The sequence below is a fragment of the Helianthus annuus genome, chromosome 17 (assembly GCF_002127325.2).
Source record: "Helianthus annuus cultivar XRQ/B chromosome 17, HanXRQr2.0-SUNRISE, whole genome shotgun sequence".
Taxonomy (NCBI): Eukaryota; Viridiplantae; Streptophyta; class Magnoliopsida; order Asterales; family Asteraceae; genus Helianthus; species Helianthus annuus.
The window spans coordinates 162,016,714-162,042,604 of NC_035449.2; the positions used below are offsets into that span (position 1 = coordinate 162,016,714).

Below are 25,891 nucleotides of genomic sequence, written 5' to 3' on the forward strand. Positions count from 1 at the left end.
ACGGGTACTTTCGGTTCAGTACGGTGCTAGTATTTTACCGAATTTTATCTTCAAATATTGTTCGGTACCGGTACTGAATTTCTCATACAGATACTTTCGGTCAGGTATGATGCTGGTATTTTCCGAAATTTTACCTTCAAATACCGGTACCGTACCAAACATTTTCGGTACCAGTACCAGCACCCATATTTGGCGAATTTCGGTATTGATACCGATACCGAGCTCATCTCTACTCTCATGTGCCTCCTCGTTATAGTTAATAACATATGTTACTTAATTCGTCGTTTTAATTTGAGCTATGAGTGTCATGTATTGTATTGTAAACCTCACGTATTGTTTTGTGCTTTAGTTTTGACATATGATTGATCTATTTTGATGTTCTAAGTATTCATATTGAGATGGTTTAGGGATGTGAAGAGAAGACAATGACGACTCAAGCAAGAACCATGAAAACTCACAACGGAGAGGATGAGAGGCAGTGGCATCCCAAACTGACTACTATCATTATTAGTATCATGGGATGAGCGAATTAGACAAAAAAATGTTAAATGTTCACCTCTTAGAGATCATGATCGAGTTAAAGACTTTTTAGGGACATCGGATTAAGATTATGGGCTTTTAGGTGAATGTATAGATATGTCTTTGATTTGTCTTGGACAGCTTTTCCTACAACTTCTGAGAGCTTAGTGCTGTTTTTTCTTATCTTTTTGCTTTTTTATTGGTACTATATACTAGCGGTAGCTTACTACTATTATTATTAGACCATGTGTAGTGGTGAGTGAAACAAATGCCCAACCCTTGGGCATGAAGCGACACCTGGCCGCCTAGTTTGCAATGGGGCATTATAGGGCTTGAAGTTAAAATGGGTGTAGTGGTATAGTGCCCCATTCCATGATTAACCAATCATTATTTTTTTTAAATTACATCAAATAATATTTCATTACAACCACGTCTCTCTATTTTAATTGGCCAATTTCACTTGTACCCAACGTTTTTTAAAACACGCGAAAACAAAGAAAGCAAAAATCACGTCCTGCCGTAGTGGCCGCCGACGTGGATTGGGCGTTTTCGAGGCAAAACACGCCTGAACCACCCCTACTAGGGGTGGTCTTAGTACTTTTTATATATTAAGTGGAGTAGCTTACTACTATCATTATTAGTACTTTTTGTATATTCAGTTCTTTATTTCACTCAATCATATTTTTTTATCTCGATTAGTATATTGCGCATGCAAAAAGGGTTTTTGAGCCAAGGGTCCCTTTATCCTTTGGAATCTATGATAGAAGAAATATTTGCCCTCATCTCACCCTCTTTAGAAACTACAAATAGTTTTGCTATGAGTGGGATTTTACTAGGTAAATTTGTTTTTGTTTTATGTTGAACATTTAGAGTGTAGAAACTATGATGGTATAATAAATTTTGAAAGTAATTTGTGAAAACTTGCGCCTCTTTTAAGAGTCTTGCCCATTCACTTAGACTGTCTCCAACGTGGCGCCTATAGCACAACCCGTCGTGGCTTATGAGTTGGATGAGAGAGATGAAGCTCCCGCACATTGCAAAGAGCATGCATGTAGATGAGAGAGATTGGGATCATGAGAGGGGGAGGCCGGAGGTGGGCCATGGCTGCATCGCCCGTTGCAGAGCATCCGGTGGAAGGGCAGGCAAGCCGATGTGGAACCATATATGTATATAATTCTCAGTTCAACCCTCCATATATGTATATAATTCTCATTGAATAACATATTCAAGAATTGATCATTCAATCGAGTGAAAAAAAAAAAGCATAATTTGATGCATCCCTAAAATATGTTCATGAGAACATTTTTTAAGAGTACAATTCAACACAATCTTTTGTATGCATACCAAAAGGTGTATTAAAAGCCTATTTCTTTGTGTCATTTAAGATCGATGATCAAATCGTATATCTTCATTAGTATAGGAAGAAACAAGAGATATGTGACTATTTATACCGAGTCGAACCTGCAGAAGCAAAGACAAAAGCACAAGATTACAAAAAATCATATTATCTCAGCAACATTTTAATTTCAACTCTTTGAGACTTTGACCTCTATTTGACTCGGAAGATATAAAGCATAACCCTAGTCGACTTATTTATTTATAAGGTGCATAAATTAAATTGTTAGAAACTTGTAATCACTATTTACTAATCCTTTTAAAGTGATTGGAAACTTGTAATTACTAAAAATGTAGAATTGTTAGTAGTTAAGTATTTGATATTTCAAGTCGGTATTTAGGGTGACACTATGATCGGGTTTTGAGGAATGGGAATACCGATTGGTAACTTTTAACCACATAAGATTAAACGGATATCCCCGACACCCATAGAGAAACCCGCGAACCTAACAGGGGTAGCCAACAGGTATCAGACTGGAATTATCAAAACATGTCCTATACCCAGCCCATTGTCATCCCCATCTCCTCTACTTTTTAAATTTACTTCGTGGTAGATGAGTGGGTGGAAAGTCAAAAAATCGCACCGTCTTAAACTAGTGTTATTAGTTATTACCGTTACAAATGTATAGGTATCCTCAAACCATCATGTGCAAGCTGAACTGGGATTCCTTCTCTGTAACAAACGGATAAAATGAAAAAACAAAAAAGAAAACAGGTCAAAATTCATCAAAAGCTTATTTTAATGCATAAAATATAACAAAAAGAAAACGTAAATAGGAAACACGTCAAATGGGTCAGCGACGTCCAAAGTGTATATTTAAGCATAAAATCTCTTAAATCAAATGAATTAGAAAACAATTGCTGATTGAACAGTATATTTATAATCATGCATGACCGAATTAACTATTCGTAATATATTTTAAAAAGACAAAAAACGTGATACACAACCCGCCCATTGGTAGGGTTCTCAATCATAGGTACCTTTTAGACCAATCCTGGAGAAACTCGTTATCTCTGTGGTGATCAAATTCATGGGTCATTCCGATCAAATATGCTCTCTTTGGCTCCAACCGTTTGATGGCTTCAAGTGTCTGTTAAAACATCCGTGAACTGATATACGAGGATGAAATTATATAAATAAGGTAAACAATCGATAAGAAAACCCGGTTACAAACCTGGGGGAAGCAAAAGTGAGTGTTATGAGAATTGTTCTGCACAAAACATTTCATGAAAACAAGCTCAGAATAATAAATTGCATGGTAGATAGGCAAAAGTGAACATTCAGTACACTATTCGTTTATTTATGTACAAATATTATATACATGTATATATATTAAATACTTTAAATAATATATTTATACCTAAATGTAAACAAACACATAGAAAAATGAATATTATGTATACGTTAATTTTTACATTTTATCATGTATGATCGTTATGTTCATTTATCTACCAATGAACGAACGCAAACAAACATATTTTCGCAACGAACGAGCACAAACAATAAAATCCGTCCGTTTAAGTGTCTGTGTGTGTTTGTTCGGTTAAACTTATATAAGATACACAAACAACCCCTGTTTACGTGTGCTACAACAGGTGTATACTAAAATGAAAGAAAGCTTTAAATATATACGATGCAAAATATATACTGACCCTATAAAGTGTATCCAATATAAGAAGATCCAGCTGGTTACCTTCTCTTTTAGATATACCTGCAGAATTAAAGAGCCATAAAACTTAAACCAATACGCGTAGAATGTAACTGAATAACTGATAGTTCCATCTAGATACAAATTGCTATATAATAAATAAAGGACACTATTTATTCCACTATTTGCACTTGTACCACTCAATAATTAGACATTAAAACAATATATAAATACAACTATTTCTATGAATAGGAATGGATAAAACACTCACGGAGTTCTGTTTCTTCTATGAAGCGAGAAATATCAGATATGTAAGCTACTTTGCTATTTTTCCCAAATAAAAAGCCTAAACAGACATAATCCTCCCCATGCATCACCTAAATCAATGTAAACAATAGCCGGAAACTTCAGTAACTATGTATATTTGTAGTTGGTCTTTATAATTTATTAAAATGAAGTTTAGAAGATTAACTGGCAAGGGTACAAGTTCTAGTCCGGATGCAACAAACGAACTCTTACAATCATTCTCAATTACTTTCCATTCAAGTTGTGCCACGCGTCTAACTTCTTGACCAGCCTTGAGCTTCTTTTGAACCAAGTATGGGAATTTCACTTTTAAGCTGTTCAACACACGGCCATTATTGATTATACAATAAACTTTTCACATAAAAAGCATATAACTACACAAGAGGCTGGGATTAATTTGAATTATTGAGTACCTGTCCATTGCATGTTGATTAAGGAAAATAGGTGTAGGTTCAATCTCATTTACAGGACTGAATGGTTGCACTGCACGGATGTCATCAAGACCAAGAACCGCATCAGCGTGTTCATGAGTCAAAACAATCTGCATTTAGAACAATCATCAGCTAATTATATGGATTTAAATATCCGATTTAATCATACAGTATGTTCCATTATTAAGCTACAGTTTATTTCCCAACAAGTGGCAACAGAAAGATTTCAAGCGGATATTATGGAACTAATGCACTCCTGGGGAGATCAAACTCACAGAATCAATTTGAGGAATCTTGTGAAAAGTGAACCACCGGAGTACTTGCTCCCTAAATGTCTTTCCAACATCAATTAGTATGTACTTATGTTCCCCACCACTCGGACAATAATCAATCAGAAGAGATGTATTGCACCTACAAAACATATAATCAGTGATTCTTCTTATGAACTATGATTAATAGCAAACAATAAATGAAGAAGAACAAGAAGAGATTAGGGCTTTGGACTTTTGAAGAAGGTACAAACTTCAGTCGGGTGCTCCAGTAACCAGTGTTTTCTTTTTATATTAAATCCAGGTAGTCAAGGGCACAAAGGCTTCGCATATTGCCTAGATGCGCTTTGAAGAAGGTACAAACTTCAGTCGGGTGCTTCATGCCTTCACCAGTGTCTGATGAAAGATGCACGTCTTGCGTATGAGCAAGGTGCGCTGGGCTCACTTTTGACTAATAGGATCAATTTTAGGACATTTTATATAAAAACATATTAAGTTTGTTGATAATTTACCATCAACATGTTTTCGGTTTGTAATGCTCCCTCTTTAGGGTAATCAGAGTCCATTCATGTTTAAAACCTAAGAACTAATTCTCATAAGAGTTAAAAAAAAAAGTTTCCTGACTATCGTTGCAAGCTCATCACTGCACTTGGTATGCAAGCACAACCAGGTTTTACACAACTTCCAATTGTTTTATTGCAACACAATTTACGAAACTTAAGTACAATGGTTACAAAACTATAAAAGAAAAAAAAAACTAATTCACTTTCTGCATGAATGTTATACTGATATTTTAGATTCTATTATCAAACGAATCTTCTATCATACTATATACCTCCGTCTCAGAAACAGAAACCCATGTTTAAAATTTGAAGTTTGAACATTGTATTTCTGATATTCAAAAGTGATAATAATGTTATTTGTTCATCAAGTCCGTAATTACTCCGATTGCTATTAAGTATGTTCAGTAGTGTGTGATTACTTCTGCAACCGCAATTCTGACCTTTAAACTTGATAAGAATTGTTTACGATGTATGTAAACATACTTACAGAGATATAGTTATCATTTCTTTTATGTAACCTAACATTCTCACCAGTTTTGAAAATAAAAACCAAAACATCTGTATCTAAAAGTCAAAAGCTAACTCTGATTTAGAGCACAAATGACTGATGATAACTAATTAATTACAATATTTATGCAGACACTAAAAGCTTATTCAAAATCCACAACTCACAACAACTTTGAACAATCAAACTAATTCATCACGAGTATCAATAATAACTAATTACAGTATATTATGCAGATACTAAAACCTTATTCAAAATCCACAACTCACAACAATTTTGAACAATCAAACTAATTCATTAAGAGAATCAATAATGACTGATGATCAATAATCACAATATTTATGCAGATACTAAAAGCTTATTCAAAATCCACAACTCACAACAAATCTAAACAATCAAACAAATCCATTAAGAGAATCAATCAATAAACAGACAAATAAACAATCTAAAGGTTACAGATCTAAGAAATGCATTAGATAGAGCACAAATGACCGATGAATGACGATAGCTAGCTACAACATATATGCAGATACTAAAACCTTATTCAGAATCCACAACTGACAACTCACAACAAATTTAAACAATCAAACTAATTCACTGTGAAAATCAATCGATACGCAGGAAAATACAAAATCTAACGGTTACAGATCTACGATAACGCAATAGAGGTTCTAAATGAAGGTGTAGCCCTAAAAAAACTTATGAATAATATGAAGCGTATACCTGTAGTTAGGGTTACGTTCAGGTGGAGTGGAGAGAGACTGAAAACAGACTTTACATGGAGGATCGGAGGGGTTGATGAGGCACATTGCGTTGGGAACAGCACTGGAACAACCAGAGCCTAAAAAGATGAGAGCTGAATGAGGCGGTTGTTGGCAGTTTCCGTTCTCCGATATGACATTTCCGACGTCCATGTGAACTCTGCCGGAATGACGGTGGAGATACGATGGAGATTCGGAGTGAGAGAGGTATTCAATGGCGGTTTTGGAAAAACAGGGGAGGTGTGTGAAAGGGGGAATAACAGATCTGTGACAGTATGATTCTGTTTCACACGTCTTTTGGTGCTTTTGATTTTCCTTTTTTATTTTAAATACAAATAAATTATTATTTGAAAAAGTTAATAACCTAAAAGCAATTTCAAACACCCCTAAATGGATAACTTTTTCGTAAGGGTGAACGGGGTGCCTTCGGCAACCCCCTTCGGTGACCCTTTTCGCCGAGCGGTAAGACACCGCCGTTCATGCGGTTACCCATTTCGGTGAGGTGGTTGGGTGGATCAGTCACCGAACAAGAGAAAGAGAGATGGTGGGCCCCATGCTTGTATCAACCAATCAGTTTTTTGTTTTCTTTTTTTTTTTTTTTAATAAAAAAACAACTCCCCTAAGAGGGGTGCACCCGTACGTTTTTGAACAAGAGGGGAGTTATAGAGGGGAAATGACATGACAACGTATGATTGGGTTAAAAAAAAAATTCACTCACCTAATTAGGGGTGCACCCCCTTCACCCTAATACAAATTCTTCAGAATTGCTAGATCCATTTAGTTGTTGAAGCAGATGAACATAAGTTTTTTAATTTTTGTTTCTTTGGGGTTGAAGTAGACGAAAAGTTAATGGTGGTTGTGGTAGTTGGCTCATAAGTTATTTAATTTTCTAATTACGTTTTGTTTATCAAATAAAATATTTTGAAGTAAATGGTTAAAATGACTAAACTACCCTTGCGTGATGAGATTTAACAGAAAATTTTAACTGGGTTAGGGTCAAAGGATGTAACGTGCAAGATTTATAAACATAAAGTACAAATCTCATCAATTTTAAAGACAAAGGACACCGGTTGAAATTTGATATAAAGATAAAAGACAAAACTTGCAATTCAAACTAGTTTTTTTATATGTACATGGCAAGAAAATCGCTTAACCCATCCACCAAACATAATAGTCTTTTAGGGTGAGCGGGGCACTCCCCTCTTAGGGGAGTCCTCTCTCTTACACACACCCAATCAGATTATGTCACGTCAACTCCCCTCTTAAACTCCCCTCACACCCTCAATTTGATGGCGGCACTCGTCTCTTAGGGGACTTGTTTTTTTATTCAAAAAATAAGAGTAAATAAAGAAAAATACTTGATTGGTTGTTACAAGCTATGGGCCCACCATCTCCTCTCTCTTCATGCGGTGACTTCTCCCCGACCCAACTCCTCGATTTGGGTCCCCACAGGGATGGCGGCGGTGTTCCCGCTCGGGGAATGGGGTCACCGATCCGCCTCCCCGCTAGTGCCCCGCTCACCCTTATATATACACGACAAGAAAATTGCTTAACCCATCAATCAAACAGAGTTACATCCCACCATACTAAAACTACATAGTTAACTACACAAAATAAATTATTATTATATCAAGAGTAAACTGCAATTTTATCCCCTGGGGTTTGAACCAATTGGCACTCTGACCCCCCTAACGAAATAATTCCAATTTTACCCCCCAACGTTGGTGTTATGTCGCGATTTTACCTCCCGGCGTCAAAGTTGTTAACAGATCTGTTAACTATAACTTGAAATGACTATATTACCCTTCAATTTTACCCCCCAACATTCTTGTTATGTCGCACAATTACCCCCCACCTCCACCACCACCCACCTCCACAACCATCAGCCTCCACAACCCACCTGGTTATAAGTAAACCACCAATTGACAATTAGGCAATGAACCCACTCTAGCATGTCTGCAAAGGAAAGAATAGAGTGCAAATGTGCCTCCTTCACCATTATCATCCGCTTTCAGCACAATGAATACATATTTCAACAAAGGGACTAAAGTCAGAGTCCAGAAAATGAAAGAAAGTGCACCAAATATTACCTCATTAGTCTCTGGATGCACAATATCTTTAGCAGAAGTACTTTTAAACACATATAAGGGCGATGTGCTCAAATCTCCATAAACCACACCCAAACTTTGGTAAGCCAATGTCAAAACTGTTGCCCATGACTGTTTCTGTAAACAAATGGAACAAATTTCAAATAGATATTGTCTAAGATTAATCTTTTGACAAATTGTAACATACCCAACTCACCTTTGGATGAATCTAATGAAATCCAGGTTCCAGATCCATAATAAGTTGCCTTAAATCAATAAAGATGCAAGCTTTATCTTGATTAGCAGATGACCCATTTGGGGGAAAGTAATTAGATTGAGTTGAAACTTGAAACAGTGAGTTAATGGCTAAATCTTGAATGAAAAGGTGGGAGTGAAGAGTTTAATTAATTAAGTGAATTGAATTGAATAAAATGGGGAGAAAACACCCACCCTAGTAGAGAACATTGGTTGAATATAATAATAGTGAGAATTAGGTTACTTAGCACCAAGATGGAAATAATATAGAGCAATGGAAGGATAGGTTTGTTCATCTGTTCTTGCACCTCATCTAATCCTGCTTTTGAGACTTTGAAGGAGGAGGTTGTTAGGGGTTCTAATCCTGTTGAAACAGACCATAGTCAAGAGGGGTGAAGGGATCCATACTGCGGCGGCAGTTGCGGTGGTTGTGGTGGTGAATGGCGGTGGCAGTGGTGGTGCCCGGTGGCAGTGGTGTCCACCGACGGCGTTTTAGTGATAAGAGCTGCAAGCCGGAACGACAAGATGACGGGTGGGAGTGGTGGAGACTCACCTGTGGCGTTTTGGTGATGAGAGCTGCAAGCCGGAACGACAAGATGACGGACTGAGAGTTGAGGATTCGTATGTTGTGAGACTAGGGTTTTCTGTTTTGTTTTGTTTTCTTTTGGGTTATTTGAAGAAGATGATGATAATTTGATTTTATAAATATTAATAATAATAATAATAATAATAATAATTGATGTGTGCGAAGTGTAATATATTTTTGGTATATATTTTTAAGCCCTTTTTACACTTTTTAGCCAAGTTTTAAATTTATAAAACACGATATTTACTAACACTAAACACACATATGGGCAAGTGCACCCATCGTGGACGTAGTATAGTGTTGGTAAGATACCGAGGTCGTCCAAGGACACAAGAGCTTTTAGTACCGGTTTATCCTCAACGTCTAATCAAATCAAAATGTTAGAAAAAAGATTTTTAAACTAAGAAAATAAAACTAACTAAATGCTGAAAAATAAAATAAAAATAAAAACAGATAGACAAGATGAATCACTTGGATCCGACTCGTGTATTAATATAACCTTTGATTATTTTCGCACTTTTGCACTTGTTTAAGAGATTATCTTAGTTATTGTAGTAGGCCCCTCTTTTGAAGGCGACGTTACCCTCAACCCAGTAGTTTGAGTCAGCAAGGATACAATACTAAAGGGTCGGATTATTGAAAGATAATGAATTAAGTTATTAATGCAAATTATGGTAGGCCCCTCTTTTGGAGGTGACGTTACCCTCGACTAAGTAGTCTGAGTCAGCAGGGATACAGTCCTAAATAGCCAGGTTATAGTATTAATAGTAGTTAACTGGGGATCAAAGAGTTTGGACCCCCGCCATCCAATACCTTTTGGGTATTGAAGGAGGTCCTACTAAATTTGACCCATGTCCCTTGCAGGACCTCTAAACGCTGAACAAGGGCAAGACCCTTACCAAACCGTTCCCTTAACCCCCGACCAGGTAGCCAACATACCTCCATATAGACCGTGGAGATATGAATGGTGAAAATCTTTTATTTTATATAGACAGTAAAATAATGCCAAGACACCACGGACAAACGATAAGGAAAAGTCACCTTCAACTTAAGCAACTAGTTATTAAAGTCTTTAATACAAAACCAAATAAAAAGTGCAAAAGATTAAAAATAAAAAGTATTATACTAAACACTTGTCTTCACCAAGTGATGTAAGAGACTTAGGCAAACATGGCCTTGATTGTCAAGAACTCTTACGATCAATCTTGGATCCCGAGACGACTCACACACTCTATGATGGACAATGGATGATGGTGGTGGATGATGGTGTTGTGATGGTGGTGGGTGGTGGATGAAGTGTGAGAGAGGTGGTGTGCCAAGGGATGAGTTGCAATGAAGCCAAGCACTCCTATTTATAGGCTGAACAGAGGGCTGGGCACGGCCCCGTGTCCACTTGGCACGGCCCCGTGCCCGTCTGACACTATTTCTCCTCATTAATTGTAATTCGCAATTACAATTAATGCGCCTGCGGTACTTTGGGCACGCCCCCGTGTTCACTGGGCACGGCCACGTGGTGAGCAATAGAAGCTTCTATAGGTTTGTCTTTTCTGCTGCTTCTTGGGCACGGCCCCGTGCTCGCTGAGCACGGGGCGTGTTCAGTCTTCTGCCTTCTCTATTTTGCTTGGGAGGAAGCTGTCGAGGGGTCGGGCAATCCACTTTTGTTCCTTTTCTTTTATTTATGTTAGTTTTAGCTGCCTTTTTGCTTCTTTTGTTAATCTGAGCTCATTTAATCATGAAAATACAAAAGGAAGACAAAAACACACTTTTTCCAACATTAGTACTTAAAAAGGGTTAGTTTTATGCCTTATTTGATGAAATTTATATGTTGCATTTTATACACATCAAATACCCCCACACTTGAATTTTTGCTTGTCCTCAAGCAAAACTCCTTAATATGTGGCTTACACTCCCAAATGGAATGGGTAGAAGAGAAGGTTTTGGCTTGTCATAAAGTGTCGGGATTTTCCAAGATTGTTTAGGTTTTATTTTTACTTATTTACAATCCTATTCGTCATGATTTATTAAAAACTTTTTATAAGGTAAATTATTTATTAAGGCATAACATACCTTTCTAAAATTCCATTTATATACAAGTTCACATACCTCACGGGAGAAATCACTCACACTCGGCCGAAGGTGTATTTTTAGTGAATCACTCGAGAGCGGCATGGAACTTATTCCTACCATAAGCTTGCCAAGCAATCAATCCTCCTCCTTTTTAATTTTATACCTTTGTAAATATCAAGAGGACTTTTTGGGTGAAGGGTTATGCTTGGGCTAAAGGTGGGTGGTTAGGTTAGTGGTTAGTAGAAAAGGACGAAAGTCGTAAAAAGCGTCGGTTTTCGTAAAACATTTTGTTTTTGTGACTTTTTATTTTAAATGAAGTATTTCTTCAAACAAACTTTTGGTTGAGGAGCTTTGTTTGTTTATTTCTAACTTCAATTTTTTTTTTGTCACACAAAAACCGAGCTTGTTACTAAAATAAAGGGTAAAAATAAAAAGGGTTTTTGGTGGGTAAAAAGGATTTTGGGTTAAGAAATGAAAAGGTTTAGGCTCAAAGGGGCTAACTAGGGGGAGTTTTTGGGTAGGTGAAAAGAAAAATAAAAATAATGGTGTTGAAAGAAAAAGGGTTAGTCCTAATGCCTACATCATTTACTTACTTGGGTTTAAGTTGGTAAGGACCGGGAATGAATTGTCGTGGCAAGTTCTAGAGTCATAAGAACCAAGCGGCTATTCACACAAGAAACGAAAAATGAGCATTTAGTGTAAAGATGTATATTTGTATGCTCTATAAAGGCTCAAAAACTCACTTTTGTGGGAATGAGTTTTTTTTTATGTGATCGAGTATATATAATCGAATTTTAACTAAGCTTGTCATGCCGTTTCATAATTTTCTTATGTTCGTTCTTTTTATCACGACGCTATCGGTTGTAAACTTATAAAAATATAACCTTGTTAGTCTTAGAATTCCCAACTTAAACTTAGACAAGTAAAAAAAAATTTTGAAAAAAAAATTTGGGGTGATTAGCGGTTCCAATAGAGTTTTGTGTAAGGCTTGTTATTAGGACTTGCAAAGTTCAAGGTTTTAAGCATCCCCCCGACACTTAAATTACACATTGTCCTCAATGTGTCCCAAAAATAAATTTTTAGGTTGATTGAATGTGTAAAATGGTGTTAAAAGCAAAAAATTTATGTTACTGGCAGTCTGGACACGGCCCCGTGGGGACCGGGCACGGCCCCGTGTTCAGGTGCCAGCAACGAAAATCAAAGAAAAGAAACAGAAGCCTGGACACGGGGGCGTGTTCAGCGAACACGGCCCGTGTCCAGTTACCTGAACTGGGCATTTGTCTGCTGGGTGTTCAGCACAGGGCCGTGTTGGATGGGAACGGCCCGTGCTGAACTTACTGTAACGGAGAAATTGTTGTCGGGTGCCCTGTTTTCGTGCATGGGTTTATGTTTCTCGTTTCCCTTGTCATCCTTGACCACCATGAGTGTGTTTTATTCATTATGACACCACCAAATACTATTAAAATTGTTTCTTTGCTATTGGACAATGAGATTCCCAATAGAAGTTTTGTAAGATATAAATAAATGTAAAAACCCTTAATGTTGTAATTATAAGAAGGTGTCTGTTTATACAATTGAGTGAACTCACCAGTGCTGATAAAATGTTTTTAAACATGCTTCAGGTGATTACAGTAGATCTGAATAAGAGTTGTGATACGACACCAAAAAAGGCTTAAAGGGGTGGCTTATTTATCAATTAAATTAAGAAACGTCGTTTTATGTATTCTGGTTTATCCCCCTATTAAAGCTACCTTTGTAAAATATGAGTTTTATTCCCATTTGTTATAAATAAAATTCCGGTGTTTCTAACTCTGATATTTTTCCTAACTCATGTTCCTAATGAATTTCCGTTGCGATATTTAAATAACCACCGGTACCACTTGACTGTTCACGGTTCCCGTCCAGAGTCTGGTCGGGGGTTGTGACAACCAGTAACTTCAGTAATCTTTACGTTCAAGTCTTCCAAGCCTCTAGTTCCAAGAACAAGCTAAGACTTAAGTCACATCCAAGTCACCTAGTTGCAACCACACCTCTCATCAAGTACCTGAGAGACCAGTTGAAGCTCCCACAGGCTCCAACCCAACCGTGACTGAAACCGTCACTGACCCATCCTCTGTCTTACCTGGCTTGCATGATTCACCGGCTCTAGAGATACACCGAGAATTAATAACACTCTCCACATTTTGCAAACTATTTCAAGGAGAGCACTTTTCTTCAGTCGAAATCTTCGTCTTCAAAACCCAATTGCTCTTGTGATTGTACCCAGAACACGACCCGTGCTCCCACTATCACCAAATCCCCTGACTGGCTTAAACTTAGAACCCCGACCACATTCAATTGACATTCCTAAAGCACCAGGATTCAAGTTTGCAAATTGAACCCTCTTCCACTTACTAGTTACAGTGAACCAGACTTTATGCTTAAGAGGGACGACTACTCCGTTAGCAGGTACCTCAAGTAGATACAACACCCTCCTCTCCTCACACATGCAACAACAAGATTTTTGTCAATCACCTTCCACTTCCCACCACTAAACTTAACATCTATTCCCGGTTTATTCTGTTGACTAAGAGAAATAAGTTTCTTTTTTAAACCTGGAATTACCCTGACATTCTGCAAGTTCCATGTAGTGCCTAGTGGAGTATTTAGATTGACATATCCCATACGTGTAACATTGAGAACATTACCGTTAGCTAATCATACCTTTCAAAAGTCTCCTTTTTTCAGATTCACCGTCGTCTTCCCGCTGTGCATGGCGTGAAACAAAGAACCATAATCCATAGCCCAAGAGTCTGTAGACTCCTCACAGCAAACCGGTACATCACCGTCAGATTCTTCTGACACAACACTATTTACACGTTGTTTACCATCCTCTTTCTTAGGATCAAGACACTCGTTTTTAACATGCCCTTTTTTCACCACAGTTCCAATACCTAACATTCTTCCCAGCTTTAAACAAGTTTTTCCCACGACTCCTACTGCTTCTGTTATTACTTCTTCCCCTGCTAACACTAAACATAGAAGTAGATCCTCCACTAGAGTTCCTCCGGCGAATGTCTTCACCCAAAACACTATCTCGAATCTGATCGAACTTCAAATTTCCAGTTCCAGCAGTTTCAGTGACCGTTGTCACAAACCCTAACCAACTATCAGGTAAGGAAGATAACAAAATCACATCCCGAGTGTCATAAACGAACTTCATGCCCACAGTTGCTAACCTGGACAAAATCAAATTGACTTCATTAATGTGATCAGCAATTGGACTGCCCTCGTTCATTCTCATATTAAACAGTTCCCTCATGAAGAACACCCTAATACCGACAGACGGCTTCTCATACATATTTGACAGAGCTGTTAACATACCACGAGTAGTTTTTTCTTTCATGATATTAAAAGCAACGCTACTCGTCAAAGCCAATGTAATTTTACCTCTTGTTTTTTTTGTCTTTTGAGTTCCAAATTGCTTCGGCGGCTTCATCCATTAGGTTTTTTCTTCCAGTACCACATCCAAACCGCATTCACCAAGCAACGCCTCTATTTGCATTCTCCACCATGCAAAATCAGTGTCGTTGAAATTCTCGATTCGGAACTTCCCGTCTTCAGCCATAACAAATGAGAAAACCAGAAAAAAAAAAAACCCGTAGAAAACATGCACCCGAAGACCCGAGCAACCTTTAATATACCAGAAACTCTGAGCACCCGAACCGGGACTTCTCCTACAAACCCGAGCGTAAAACTAGCGAATAACCAGGGTTCAAGAACCGAAACCCTAATCACCAAACAACCCAAAACAACCATATCTGCAACAGCAAACCCTAGACCTTACGAGCCATAACCCGAGATTAGGTACGGGCCGTAAACAAGTCAGCGGCGATGGCAGCAACAGCAGATCAAGATCATTCGTCCAACTCTCTCCCTCTTCTGCGATAACCGTGTATTTAACTGAACCGTAAGCTCTGATACCACTTGTTAGGGTATCAGATCAGAATAGGTTCAAGTGGAAGCGAAACAAATACACACACACACTTGCAGAAAATAAAGAACATGAGAATTTGTGTGGTTCGGTTAAGGTGACCTACGTCCACGGGTTACGACTAGGGTTCCACTTTTATTAGATGCTCACAGCTGTTTACAGAATGACACAAACTACAATTACATCATAGGTAGTTATCGAACAAGATTAGGGTTTCCTATTTAGTCAACAAGTTAACTAAAGTGGGCCTAACAACTAGGGCCGGCTACCTATTACTATTTAGTTCCGGTTTTCCCTCCATGACTAGGGGTGAGCAAGTTTTGGTCTACCCTGAGAAACTCGACCAAAAGACCTGGACCGGGCCCACCCAACCCGACTCATTTCGAGAGTATCATTCTCGGTCCTTATATTTTAGTAACATGGGTTTCAGTCCTGTTCGGGCCTGATGGACAACCATTTGACCAATGAAAAACCTGATCATTACTTACTAATAAAACCTAATAATCATTGCGTTCGTGGGAAACGAAACAACATTCTTCGATCGGATTCAAGGGAAAACAAACGGCATATGCATCCTCGGTCCTCATTCCTTCACAAGATTGATCATGGGCCGGTCTGGGTTTGACCAATTGTTCACCCCCATCTAAGACAACATACATACGACATCTATACTCTAATGCCCATATTCACCCCTATCTATGACTTCTCACGTTTGAATCCAACTTTTACTAATTCTCTGCCTCTTTTAAAGCCACATGCAAACAAAAGCTGCAATTTATCTTTATCCAATCAGTTAACAAGGCATTGGTGGATCCCGTGAGAGGCATTGGTGGATCCCGTGAGTGTTTCGGTAATGGTTTCTCAAAGTAAAATTTTAATGTTCCAACATGCTACCATTCAGAACCTCAAGTGTCAAGGTACATAATACACAACTATCCAACAATTGTCGTCTTAGAAAGCACCGGAATACAAAATTTTGGCATAATCACTTTACAATAACCAAATCTACAAAAACTTCAATCTAGCCCTAGTAGTTTAACCATTTGAGGTTTAAAAACACAATGAAAAAGCCAAGTTCATATCGCCTTTTGAGCCCGTAACACCAAACCAGGCCAGAGACTTCTCTTCAACAGAAGTGTTTACCAGGATAAATCATTTCCAGGAGTGAATAATCTATACTAGACTACTGTTCCATCTTGCTGTTTTCAATGTTTGAATCGTCTTCATTAAGAGATTCATTTGTGGTCACTCCAGTGGTTTCCACAGTAACATCGACTTGTGTATTCTCAGTGGTTTCCACAGTAACATCGACTTGTGTATTCTCAGTGGTTTCCACAGTAGCATCGACTTGCATATTCTCACTGGTGTTATCAACAACGTTGGGTGTTTCAGCGTCCATTGGTTGTTCACCACTTGGCGTATTCTCAGTGGTTTCCACAGTAGCATCGACTTGTAAATCAGTTTTCGTGTCATCATACTCGGATGAAAAATCTTGTTGGCCATTTTGCTCACCCGGGCTTCCTGTTGAAGCATTATGTCCCGAGTAATCTGAAAACTCTTGGCTCATCATTCTCGCCTGATTCGAACACCAAAAACACATGTTACATTTTGTAATAACGTAATTTTGTAGCATATGAAAAAAAAAAAAAAAACTATTTTTTATAAATACACATGAAGAATAAAAGATACCTGATATACTTGATGCATTCTAAAGTTAACAATCCCAGCTATTTCTTCAATGCCACTCACGAGGTGAACGGGTCCCGTGTCTCCAACAAGACGATCAGTAAAAGGTGCAATTTCATGCAGATTTAGGGCAAGGCGGTCTGGCCTTTGAAGTAGAAGCTGAAATGTCGGTTGGAGTTCATAACATTGTTCAAACAGTGAACGGCGACAGAACACATAAAGACCCAATCGGGCACGTGACATGGCAACAATTAATCTTCTAACATCACGAAGATGTCCCACAAATCGGGTCCTCACAAGTGACAGTAGAATGAAATCGTTCTGTTGACCTTGAAACTTGTCAACTGTTGCAACCTGTAAACGGATCATTAAAAAATGTTGCACAAATCAGAACATGCAAAGATTCAGCCACACTCTTAAAATGAAATCATGAAGTTTAGGGCTGCAAACAAACCAAATGTTCGGCGAACAGTTCGGCGGGAAGTTCGTTTGTGTTCGTTAGTTTATTAAACAAACGAACACGAACAAGAAATTTCGTTCGTTTAGTTAAGTAAACGAATATGAACAAAGGCCGCGTTCGTTCATTTATGTTCATGAATGTTCGGTAACATGTTCGTTTGTGTTTTGATAGTTCATGAGTGTTTTTAGTTTTTATTTAAATACTTCAAAATTCCAACAAATAAAATATATAATAAGTGTCACTCTGTTCATGAATGCTTCTTGTGTTCATTTGTTTCCATTTGTGTTCATAAACATTAGTTTGTGCTCATTTGTGTTCATCAACGTTCGTTTTCGTTCGTTAGCTAAAATAAACAAACGAACATGAACAAGTTCATTTCCTTAACAAACGAACACAAACATAAAATCTTGTTCGGTAAGTGTTTATGAACAGTTCGTAAGCACATATATTTCTTAACAAACGAACAAAGTTCATGTTCGTTTGCAGCCCTAATGAAGTTAATAACTACTAACCTTGTTTGGAAGGCCAATAAAATCATAGGGAGCACATCTTCGGTTAAGAACATCGCGTATCAGAAGCTTCTGGCCATTATAAGTCGTCAAAATGGATATTTTATTTGCAGGATACCCTAATAACCGCATATAGATATAAATGCTAACAAGATATTCAGCTTCCCCTTCATTCTGATAAAACCAAGGAGAAGGTGCACTCTCACCTTTCCCATGGTAATCAGGCACGTCAATTAACTGATAATCATAACCAAATCCGGCGTTCGCTTTATGGAAAAAAGGATTCTCCTTAACATACGGAAGATCACCTAAATCCCGATATCGCCAATTGTAAAGCTTGGCTAAACTCGGTCTGGCTCGACCTTGAGCGTTGAGCTCAATGTAAGGAATTCCCAGCCGAACGAATCGCGTGAACAAACTTTGATCCATGTGGCTGTATTTTTGAAAAGCCATATTCTTCACGACAGGTGGCAGCTGATGATGATCGCCGATTAAAATACACCTTTTAAGTCTAGCATACCCGTCTTCTTGTCTTTGAAGTAACATTGGAATAAACGTCTCGATTTCTAATATTTGTGCACTTTCTTCCATTAAAAGGTTATCGTATTTGAATCCCAATTGTAAGAAGTCCTTTCTTTTCAAAGCTGCGTGAGTACACGTCATGGCGACAATCTTTGCTTGTTTTGTCATAAGGTGATTAGCTCGGTCAACCGTTGACTTTAACAGTTCAAACGCTCGGCATTCTTCAAGCTCCTGGAAAACGGTTTTAAGGTGACTAAAGCAACCTTTAGCAGCCCGCATGTCTTCCTCAAAGGAATTCCCGGTGAAAACCGATTGTGGAGTGTTGGAAAAAAATTCAGTAAACGGAAACCGATCTTTAACGAATGTGGGTTTATCTTGATTTTTATCACAATCGGCTAGAAACTGCTCCCAACGGGAGTAAACATGGAGCAACCAAAAGTAGCCAGCTGTTTCACAAGTGTAACCGACGTCTTCCGGCAGTTGTAAAGATCTTGCAAGCCTTTCAACTTCACTAAGTAACTCCAACCGTCTCACGAGCATTGCATTGACCCGACCCTGGCGACTAAAGTCGAGATCGGTTGCCAGTTCTTGCTCACCTTGACCAAGTCGGAGAAGATAACGGGCTGGTACATCCCTCTGTCACAGTCAACAAAGTCAAACCATGTAGAAATGTTAACATAAAATAGGGAGGAAGAGATAGTTCATGTGTGACGTTTCAAAGTGAAAATAATACCTCCATTATTTTTTCAAAAAGGTCATTCAAAGCCTGATTTGAATGGGTAATTATTAATGTCCTTTGAGAAGGACAATTGTGATAAAGAACATTCAATATCTGAACTGCGGTATCAGTCTTTCCGGTACCAGGTGGACCCACTACCATTGTCAGACCTGGTTGTATGCCCGAGACTATCGCCCCAACCTGCAGAGAATAGTATTTATTCAACAATTGGATTATTGGAGTTATCGTGTGATTAGCCTAGGATCGGTATTACCCATCCGCCAGGAGAGTTTATAAACAAATACAGATCTTGGCAAAGTCACAAAATAATATTTTATATGCGTTAAAGATATAGGTGGACACAGGTAGCACACCTGTGTCGGGGTAAATCTAACAGAGTTCTGTTTTGGCTGATCTTGAGGATACGGACCAGGATCAGGAGGCGTATATGCTTCAACAATAAGTTTTTCTTTCTCAAAATCAGAATTATCCTCTGTGGTAACATCCACTGAATCTGTGGTGGACTTCTCATTCCCGGGGAGAGCATGAGAATTTCCCTTTAAATTTCTGGGAATATTAATCCGAAATGGGGGTCGTGGATTTGGGTTTTCTGTGCCATCTGAATTTGTAAACATCACCTGAAAATAAAGATAGTTTGGTTAAAACATCTAAAAACATTCTCAAATCGCACTAAAATGCTCTAAAAAGTGGCTGCTTTAACCCAAAAACCTTTAAATAGGTCAGTTACAGTTATGTATGGGTCAAACGGACTACGCTAAATAATTTAACTAAATGAGGGCTCAAGTGTTGAAGTAAGTCATCTGACGCGTATTTAAAAGCATAAAAAATCTCCAAAGTTTTATATTAATAACTAGTGTTTAACCCCCACGTTGCGGGTGCGGGGTCGTAAAACCATGCCAAGTAGTAAGCAAAAACGACACCGAAAAAAAATAGTAAAACAAATATGTGAATTTATACCACCACATGATGTAAAACGTAGACAAACGCAAACTTATACCGCAAGCTGGTGTAAAACGCAGAAAAGGTCGAACTTATACTGAGAATACTTTAACTTATAAACAAAAAAAAAACAAAAATACTGAAGGACCAAAAGTAAAACATACAGACTTAAGGGACTAGAAATGTAAACCACTTTAATATAAGACAAAAACAATAAAAAAAGCAACAAACAAAATCACTACAAGAAATAAAAAACTAAGGTACTCAAGAACCTACCTCATTTGTTATATATGGTAATAGGTAAATTATTCATTTTTTATCAGATTTATCACATTAATTTTTTTATAAAATACAAAAAAAAAAGTCTTAAAAGTGTTTGTTGGTTTTTTTATAACCCAAACTAAACAAAACAATTCCCCTTTTTGACACAAACCCATGTTGATAAGCCCATTTTTCATAGCCTAAAAACTGGAAACAAACCTGATAGTCAGAAAAACATTCTCTAACATGATCAGCATCAAGAAACGTATCTTTGAAATCTACGGTCTCAAGTAAATCAGGCATATTAGTCCACTGAGCAGCAGAAGGATTTCCATATCCCAAAAACACATCATGCAACCAATCAGGAACAATACATGTTTCATTCATGAGATCTCTAATAGACTCCAATATAGCTTTAAAATTATTCTCCTTCGGTTTCCTTCTCATCAAAATATTAAAAGTACCATAAACATCTTCCGCGCCTTTCTCCGCAATATCAGTAACGTCCATATGATATTGTGCAGTATCAAGTGCAACCGTCACAGTTCTCAATTCACCTTTAGGCGGTTTCCATTCATCCCGCTTAATTCTTCCTGTGAAATCATTCATCAAACCTCCTTCTTCATCACGGATTTCGATAATTTCACATCCTCTAACAAACTGAAGTCCGAGTTTTTGTGGGACCGATGCATTAGCTGCCTCGTCAGCACTTAACGGCTCGAAAGATGGACGGATACAAAGCAAGAAGAGGACGTCATGTTCCTTTAAAGCATTCCATTCAGACCTAATTTGTGTTCTGTAACTTGAAATGCTGAAAGTAACCTCTGCTGTTACCGATGCTGGTTTTACTTCACCGATATTTGGTTGTTTTACTTCAGTAATTTTAAATTCTTTAATCGGTACCGCCATTCTTGACCAACCACGGAAAGCAGGTTGACCTTCGTTATTAGTGTAAGCGAGGAGATGTGGGACCGCTTCTTGAATGTCTTCACGAATTTCGTAAGTTGATTCAAGACGGAAGAGATTAAAGTTTCTAAGAAGATAATCGTGAAGTGTTAGAAACTGTAGATTTAGTTTCGGAAGTGCTAAACATCCTTCACCAGAGTAATTAATGCTGGGAACGAGACTTTCATCCCACATTATTTGTTCGTTCGGATACAGTGGTAGAGCGTTTATGGCTTCTTTTTGAGACTGCTGCTTTTCGAAAAAGGAGACCATGACTTCTATAAGAAAGTCAACTCTTTCCGTCCATGGGTCACTCTTTGAAATCAATTTAAGCTGCAATAAGATAAAAACAATCTGTTTTTAGAACCAGTGGAGGTGTAAATTTGGAGATCGTGAAAAGACAATAATACCCCTACTTACCTTATTGCAGACTAAGTCCCTCAATTCATCGGGAGAAAGTACAGATAATTTCTTTGAAAGATCAGCACGCTTATGAATTGCCCCAATGTTAGCAAGTGCAAGTTCTTTCAACTACAAGAATATTAATAGCGTTTTCAGATAACTGTAAATATAAGACACATGAGAAATGCTTTTTTACACGTATTGCGAGAAAACACACCTTGGGTATCTTTTTAAATGAAAGAAGCTGGAAAGCCTGAAAACGTTCATAATGGGCTTGAAGCACCTCATCATCTGTCATTTGTCTCCCTAAATTATCATCGATCTCGAAACCTTCGTAGTACTGCAGCAAGTCAACCAGCTGTGCAAAAAGCTTGCCTTTTTCATGTCTATAAAGAACACTCAGATGACATTTTGCAACCACCGCCACATCAGCGACAAGAGGTTTAAAGTATCTGTGGGACAGTCAATCATCAAGATAAGTAACAAAATAAGGGTACATGAAAAAATAAACAAATATATATTAAACTTTGTAAACATGAGAAAACATTCACAAATATGAAATATGTCACCTCCTGGTCGGAAGTTGACTCAAAAGGTCGATTAAGAACTCCATAAACCTCTCACAATACAAAATCGAAGCTTCATTAATTTTTTCAAATCCATGTACATTGGACCCTTCATCATCATAGTAAAATACCTTGGAATCAAGTACCTGTCGATTGAAAATGCATAAAAATTTGTCCAGTTTCCGTCACCATGCTTACAGTCACAATTCGATAATAGATAAAAAAAAACTATACCTCTAGAAATTCATCAATGAGATTCCTCAAGAACTTCACTTCTAGCATTACTGACATATCAAAAGATTCCCCGCGTTTCTTTGCCTCCTTGGCTTTTTTTGCGATTCTTTTCCATTTCTTAATCAAATCTGGATTAAGGCAAAGCTCCATCTGAAAACAAACCGAAAGAGTTTCACATGTGTATTATGACAGATGAACTTGATGAATAACAGAAAAGGGTGTATGAATTTACCTGAAAACGACCAAACGATAGACTATGCCAGCAATGAAGGCTTGCCAATCTCATGACTTTCTTGCTGACTATATCATCCTCCAAGCTCTGTCACAACAAAGAAACCGAGAAGCGAAGCAATTATAATTTGTACCAGTGCAATCATCTGATATGACACAATGATGATTATTCATAAAAGACATGAGAGAAAATAGAGACATGAATTCTTTTTTTTACCTGGAAGGCATTAATCATGAAAAGTAGGTAATTAGTCTTCTCTGCGATACTCAGGCTTCTTCCCTGCATTAAATATTTAATGTCAGCCACTAGTCTTGACAAATGCCAATAGTTTTCAAGAAAGTAAGTCACAATATCACATACCTCCTTCAAGCAGAGAACCCTCTCAATAAATGCCTTAAACATATCTTTTCGATCATAAAAGCATATCCACGCAGCAACATTCTCGCGAAACTGTACATTACAATCGAACAAAGTTAACATATGTATGTGCATTATAAAGGATACACAAACATTCAAGTTCACTTTATTTCATAGTTTAACTTCCATTCTGATCAGTATTACCCTACCCTATACTAATACTTCATTAGATATCGCACAGTCGCACTCACCAGGAATGTAAACCTCTATTTTATTGTTACTAGACCCTACAAGCAAGTTGGTATATTTCAATAATAGCCTACAAGAGTTCTCTGTTTATTTTGTGGCTAGTCAACTACTTCAACCCAATATCCTTGTAGGACCAAAGTCACCAAACGGTATCAGGGGCGTCCCTGGGGGTGGTGGGCGGGGAGAACCACCGGCCAGGGCCCGATATTTCGAAGGGCACGTTATTTAAAAGAAAAACCTGACATGTATATGTAAAAAAATTAATAGGGTATACCAATATAAACACCAACATAGCCCACTTACAAAGCTATTCTTATGGTTTAGATTAGTTAGTAGCCCATTGGCATTAGGTTTAGGCCTTTAGTGAGCCCAATACCCAATTTCGATAAGGTCTAAGGGCACGTTTTTTGAGCTCGAACAGGGTACACAAATTCTCAGGGCCGGCCCTGAGTACTTTTATAGCACGAGAAGAAGAAAGCATATACTTCCAGACCCCACCGCCCCAGAGCATTACATGGTCTCAGTTATTGTCAAATGAACACCATACAATGTAACCCACACAAACTCACAGCTTGGTTTCAAAAAGCACACCTAGACCCAAGGCGACCTAAGGCGCATGGTCTTGCACTTCAGGCTACAGAAGGCAAGTGTTGTACATAAAGCACAGGTGAGGCGCAATTTTCAGGCAAAAAATTGGCATAAGACGCACGTGAGGGTGCGCCTCATGTATATGACATTTTTCTGCATCTAGATGTTGTAAAGCATGCTTGTTAGGTTGTACACGTAGATAATTGATATATTAAATCATATATAAAGCTTATTTATAACTAATTTGTTTGGTAGGGCCGTAGGGGGACACTATAAACCATTGAGATGACTAAAATAAATAATTACATCAGCACTTTGATAGTCTGCGTGCAAATGCGCTTTTGCGGCTCGATTCACAGTGTTACAGAATTTTGCTTACACAAACTGCTTCACATTGTTAGGTATATAAACTTAAGTTTACTTCTCACAATAACTAGATTTGTTTATCAAACTTCAAGAGTAAAGCATTAACAGAATATACCTAATTACAATTAGAAACATTAATAATACCTATATATATATATAACTAGAGTAATTTCTATACCTTCTCGTTAATCATGAGAATCATGGACATAACATGCTCAAACGAAGAAGTCTCCGGATCAAAATTCGGCCACAAATAATTCTCCAAATACTGACTAACTTCAAGTATCATAACCCTCTGCAACGGCACCGTTCTTCTCACTCTCCCATCCTCCTTCACCAACAACTCCGTTTCATAAATCTCCTTCACCAGATCCGCACTAAACGGAGGCTTCTCGTTGTTCGTCGCCGATTTCGACCAGTTTTCATTCGCAATTTTTGTCAGCCGGTCCCGCTGGATTTCAACTAGAGTTATCGAGCTCGGTACATTTGTTTCAGGTTTTGATTCCGGCGGTCTCTCTGGAACGGTTTGGTCTGGACCGGCGGCGGTGACGGGGTACTCTGCCACACGGTGGCGCCGGAAATCGAAGACTCCGGTACCGTAGACTTTGGTCATTTTAGGGTTAGGGTTTGAAAGAGAAGGTCAGATTGGAAGATTTTGGAGAGTGATTTGGGGGGGTTTTGAATAGAGTTGTTTCTGCAATGAAAATATGAAACCCTACTGATTTAGTGAGACCAAGGGGGTTTTGAGAAACGGTGAAAGTTTTTGTGCAAAAGTTTTTGGTTTTCTTTTGGGTCATATTATTGGCAGTTTGGCACACCGGATTAAATCCACATCCTTATTACGCATCGTATAGGCCTATATGATACGTATTGAAGTTGGTTTAAACTTCTAGGACAGTCAAAAGCTGACAATGTCCCTTATCAAAAAGTAATATGAATCGTATAGGCCTACACGATGTGTCAATTTATTTTTTTAGAGTAAACTTCTGTTTTGCTCCCTATGGTTTGGTCACTTTAACGGTTTTGCCCCAAACCTTTAAAAATAGTCATTTTACTCCCTGATGTTTTGGTTTTGTTGACAGTTTTCTCCCTGCGGGGAGCAAAATGGAAAAACAAACAATTTGGATGGAGTTAGAGGCGGGGAGCAACCTGGCAAAAAAACCAAAACATCAGGGAGTAAAATGGCTATTTTTAAAGTTTTGGAGCAAAACCGTTAAAGTGACCAAACCACATGGAGCAAAACGGAAGTTTACTCATTTTTTTATTTTGCAAGGTAGCTTTCTGTCACGCGGTAGCTTTCCGTCACGCGAACGAAGAAGCAGCACTTTGGACATTTGTTGGTCTTCAAACATCTAGGAAACATTATTTGAGAAAACCCCCTGAATTTATCTAAGCTGTAGAATGAGATCCTCCACTGTTGGGTTATCATCTTTCAACCCCTTTTTCCCTAAATTTATCGATTTTGTTTTT

General features: G+C 38.0%; 2 protein-coding genes across 4 annotated transcripts; both read right to left on the minus strand.

Moving 5' to 3' along the window:
* Nucleotides 1-1,731: 1,731 nt before the first annotated feature.
* Nucleotides 1,732-9,412, minus strand: LOC110926145 (putative hydrolase C777.06c). Of its 3 annotated transcripts, none has more exons than XM_035986516.1 (12): nt 8,703-9,412; nt 8,489-8,623; nt 6,361-8,388; nt 4,576-4,711; nt 4,283-4,410; nt 4,036-4,183; nt 3,835-3,940; nt 3,568-3,626; nt 3,090-3,125; nt 2,896-3,005; nt 2,528-2,587; nt 1,732-1,980 (listed from the first exon to the last, which is right to left on the minus strand). In XM_035986516.1, exons 3-11 carry the CDS (start codon nt 6,549-6,551, stop codon nt 2,530-2,532), a joined length of 972 nt encoding a protein of 323 aa, XP_035842409.1. In that variant the 5' UTR covers nt 6,552-8,388; nt 8,489-8,623; nt 8,703-9,412; the 3' UTR covers nt 1,732-1,980; nt 2,528-2,529. The 3 variants fall into 3 exon arrangements, with proteins under 3 accessions (XP_035842409.1, XP_035842408.1, XP_022025594.1); XM_035986515.1 differs by having other exon boundaries at nt 6,361-8,406; XM_022169902.2 differs by lacking the exon at nt 6,361-8,388.
* A 6,821-nt stretch (nt 9,413-16,233) lies between these two features.
* On the minus strand, nt 16,234-25,179 carry LOC110920763 (RNA helicase aquarius). Its single transcript, XM_022164958.2, has 14 exons — nt 24,600-25,179; nt 23,222-23,311; nt 23,078-23,140; nt 22,862-22,948; nt 22,630-22,779; nt 22,399-22,541; nt 22,047-22,281; nt 21,848-21,958; nt 20,702-21,760; nt 19,636-19,899; nt 19,277-19,462; nt 18,025-19,179; nt 17,056-17,406; nt 16,234-16,942 (listed from the first exon to the last, which is right to left on the minus strand). The coding sequence occupies exons 1-14, from the start codon at nt 25,032-25,034 to the stop codon at nt 16,550-16,552; spliced, it is 4,722 nt and encodes a 1,573-aa protein (XP_022020650.1). The 5' UTR covers nt 25,035-25,179; the 3' UTR covers nt 16,234-16,549.
* Nucleotides 25,180-25,891: the final 712 nt, after the last annotated feature.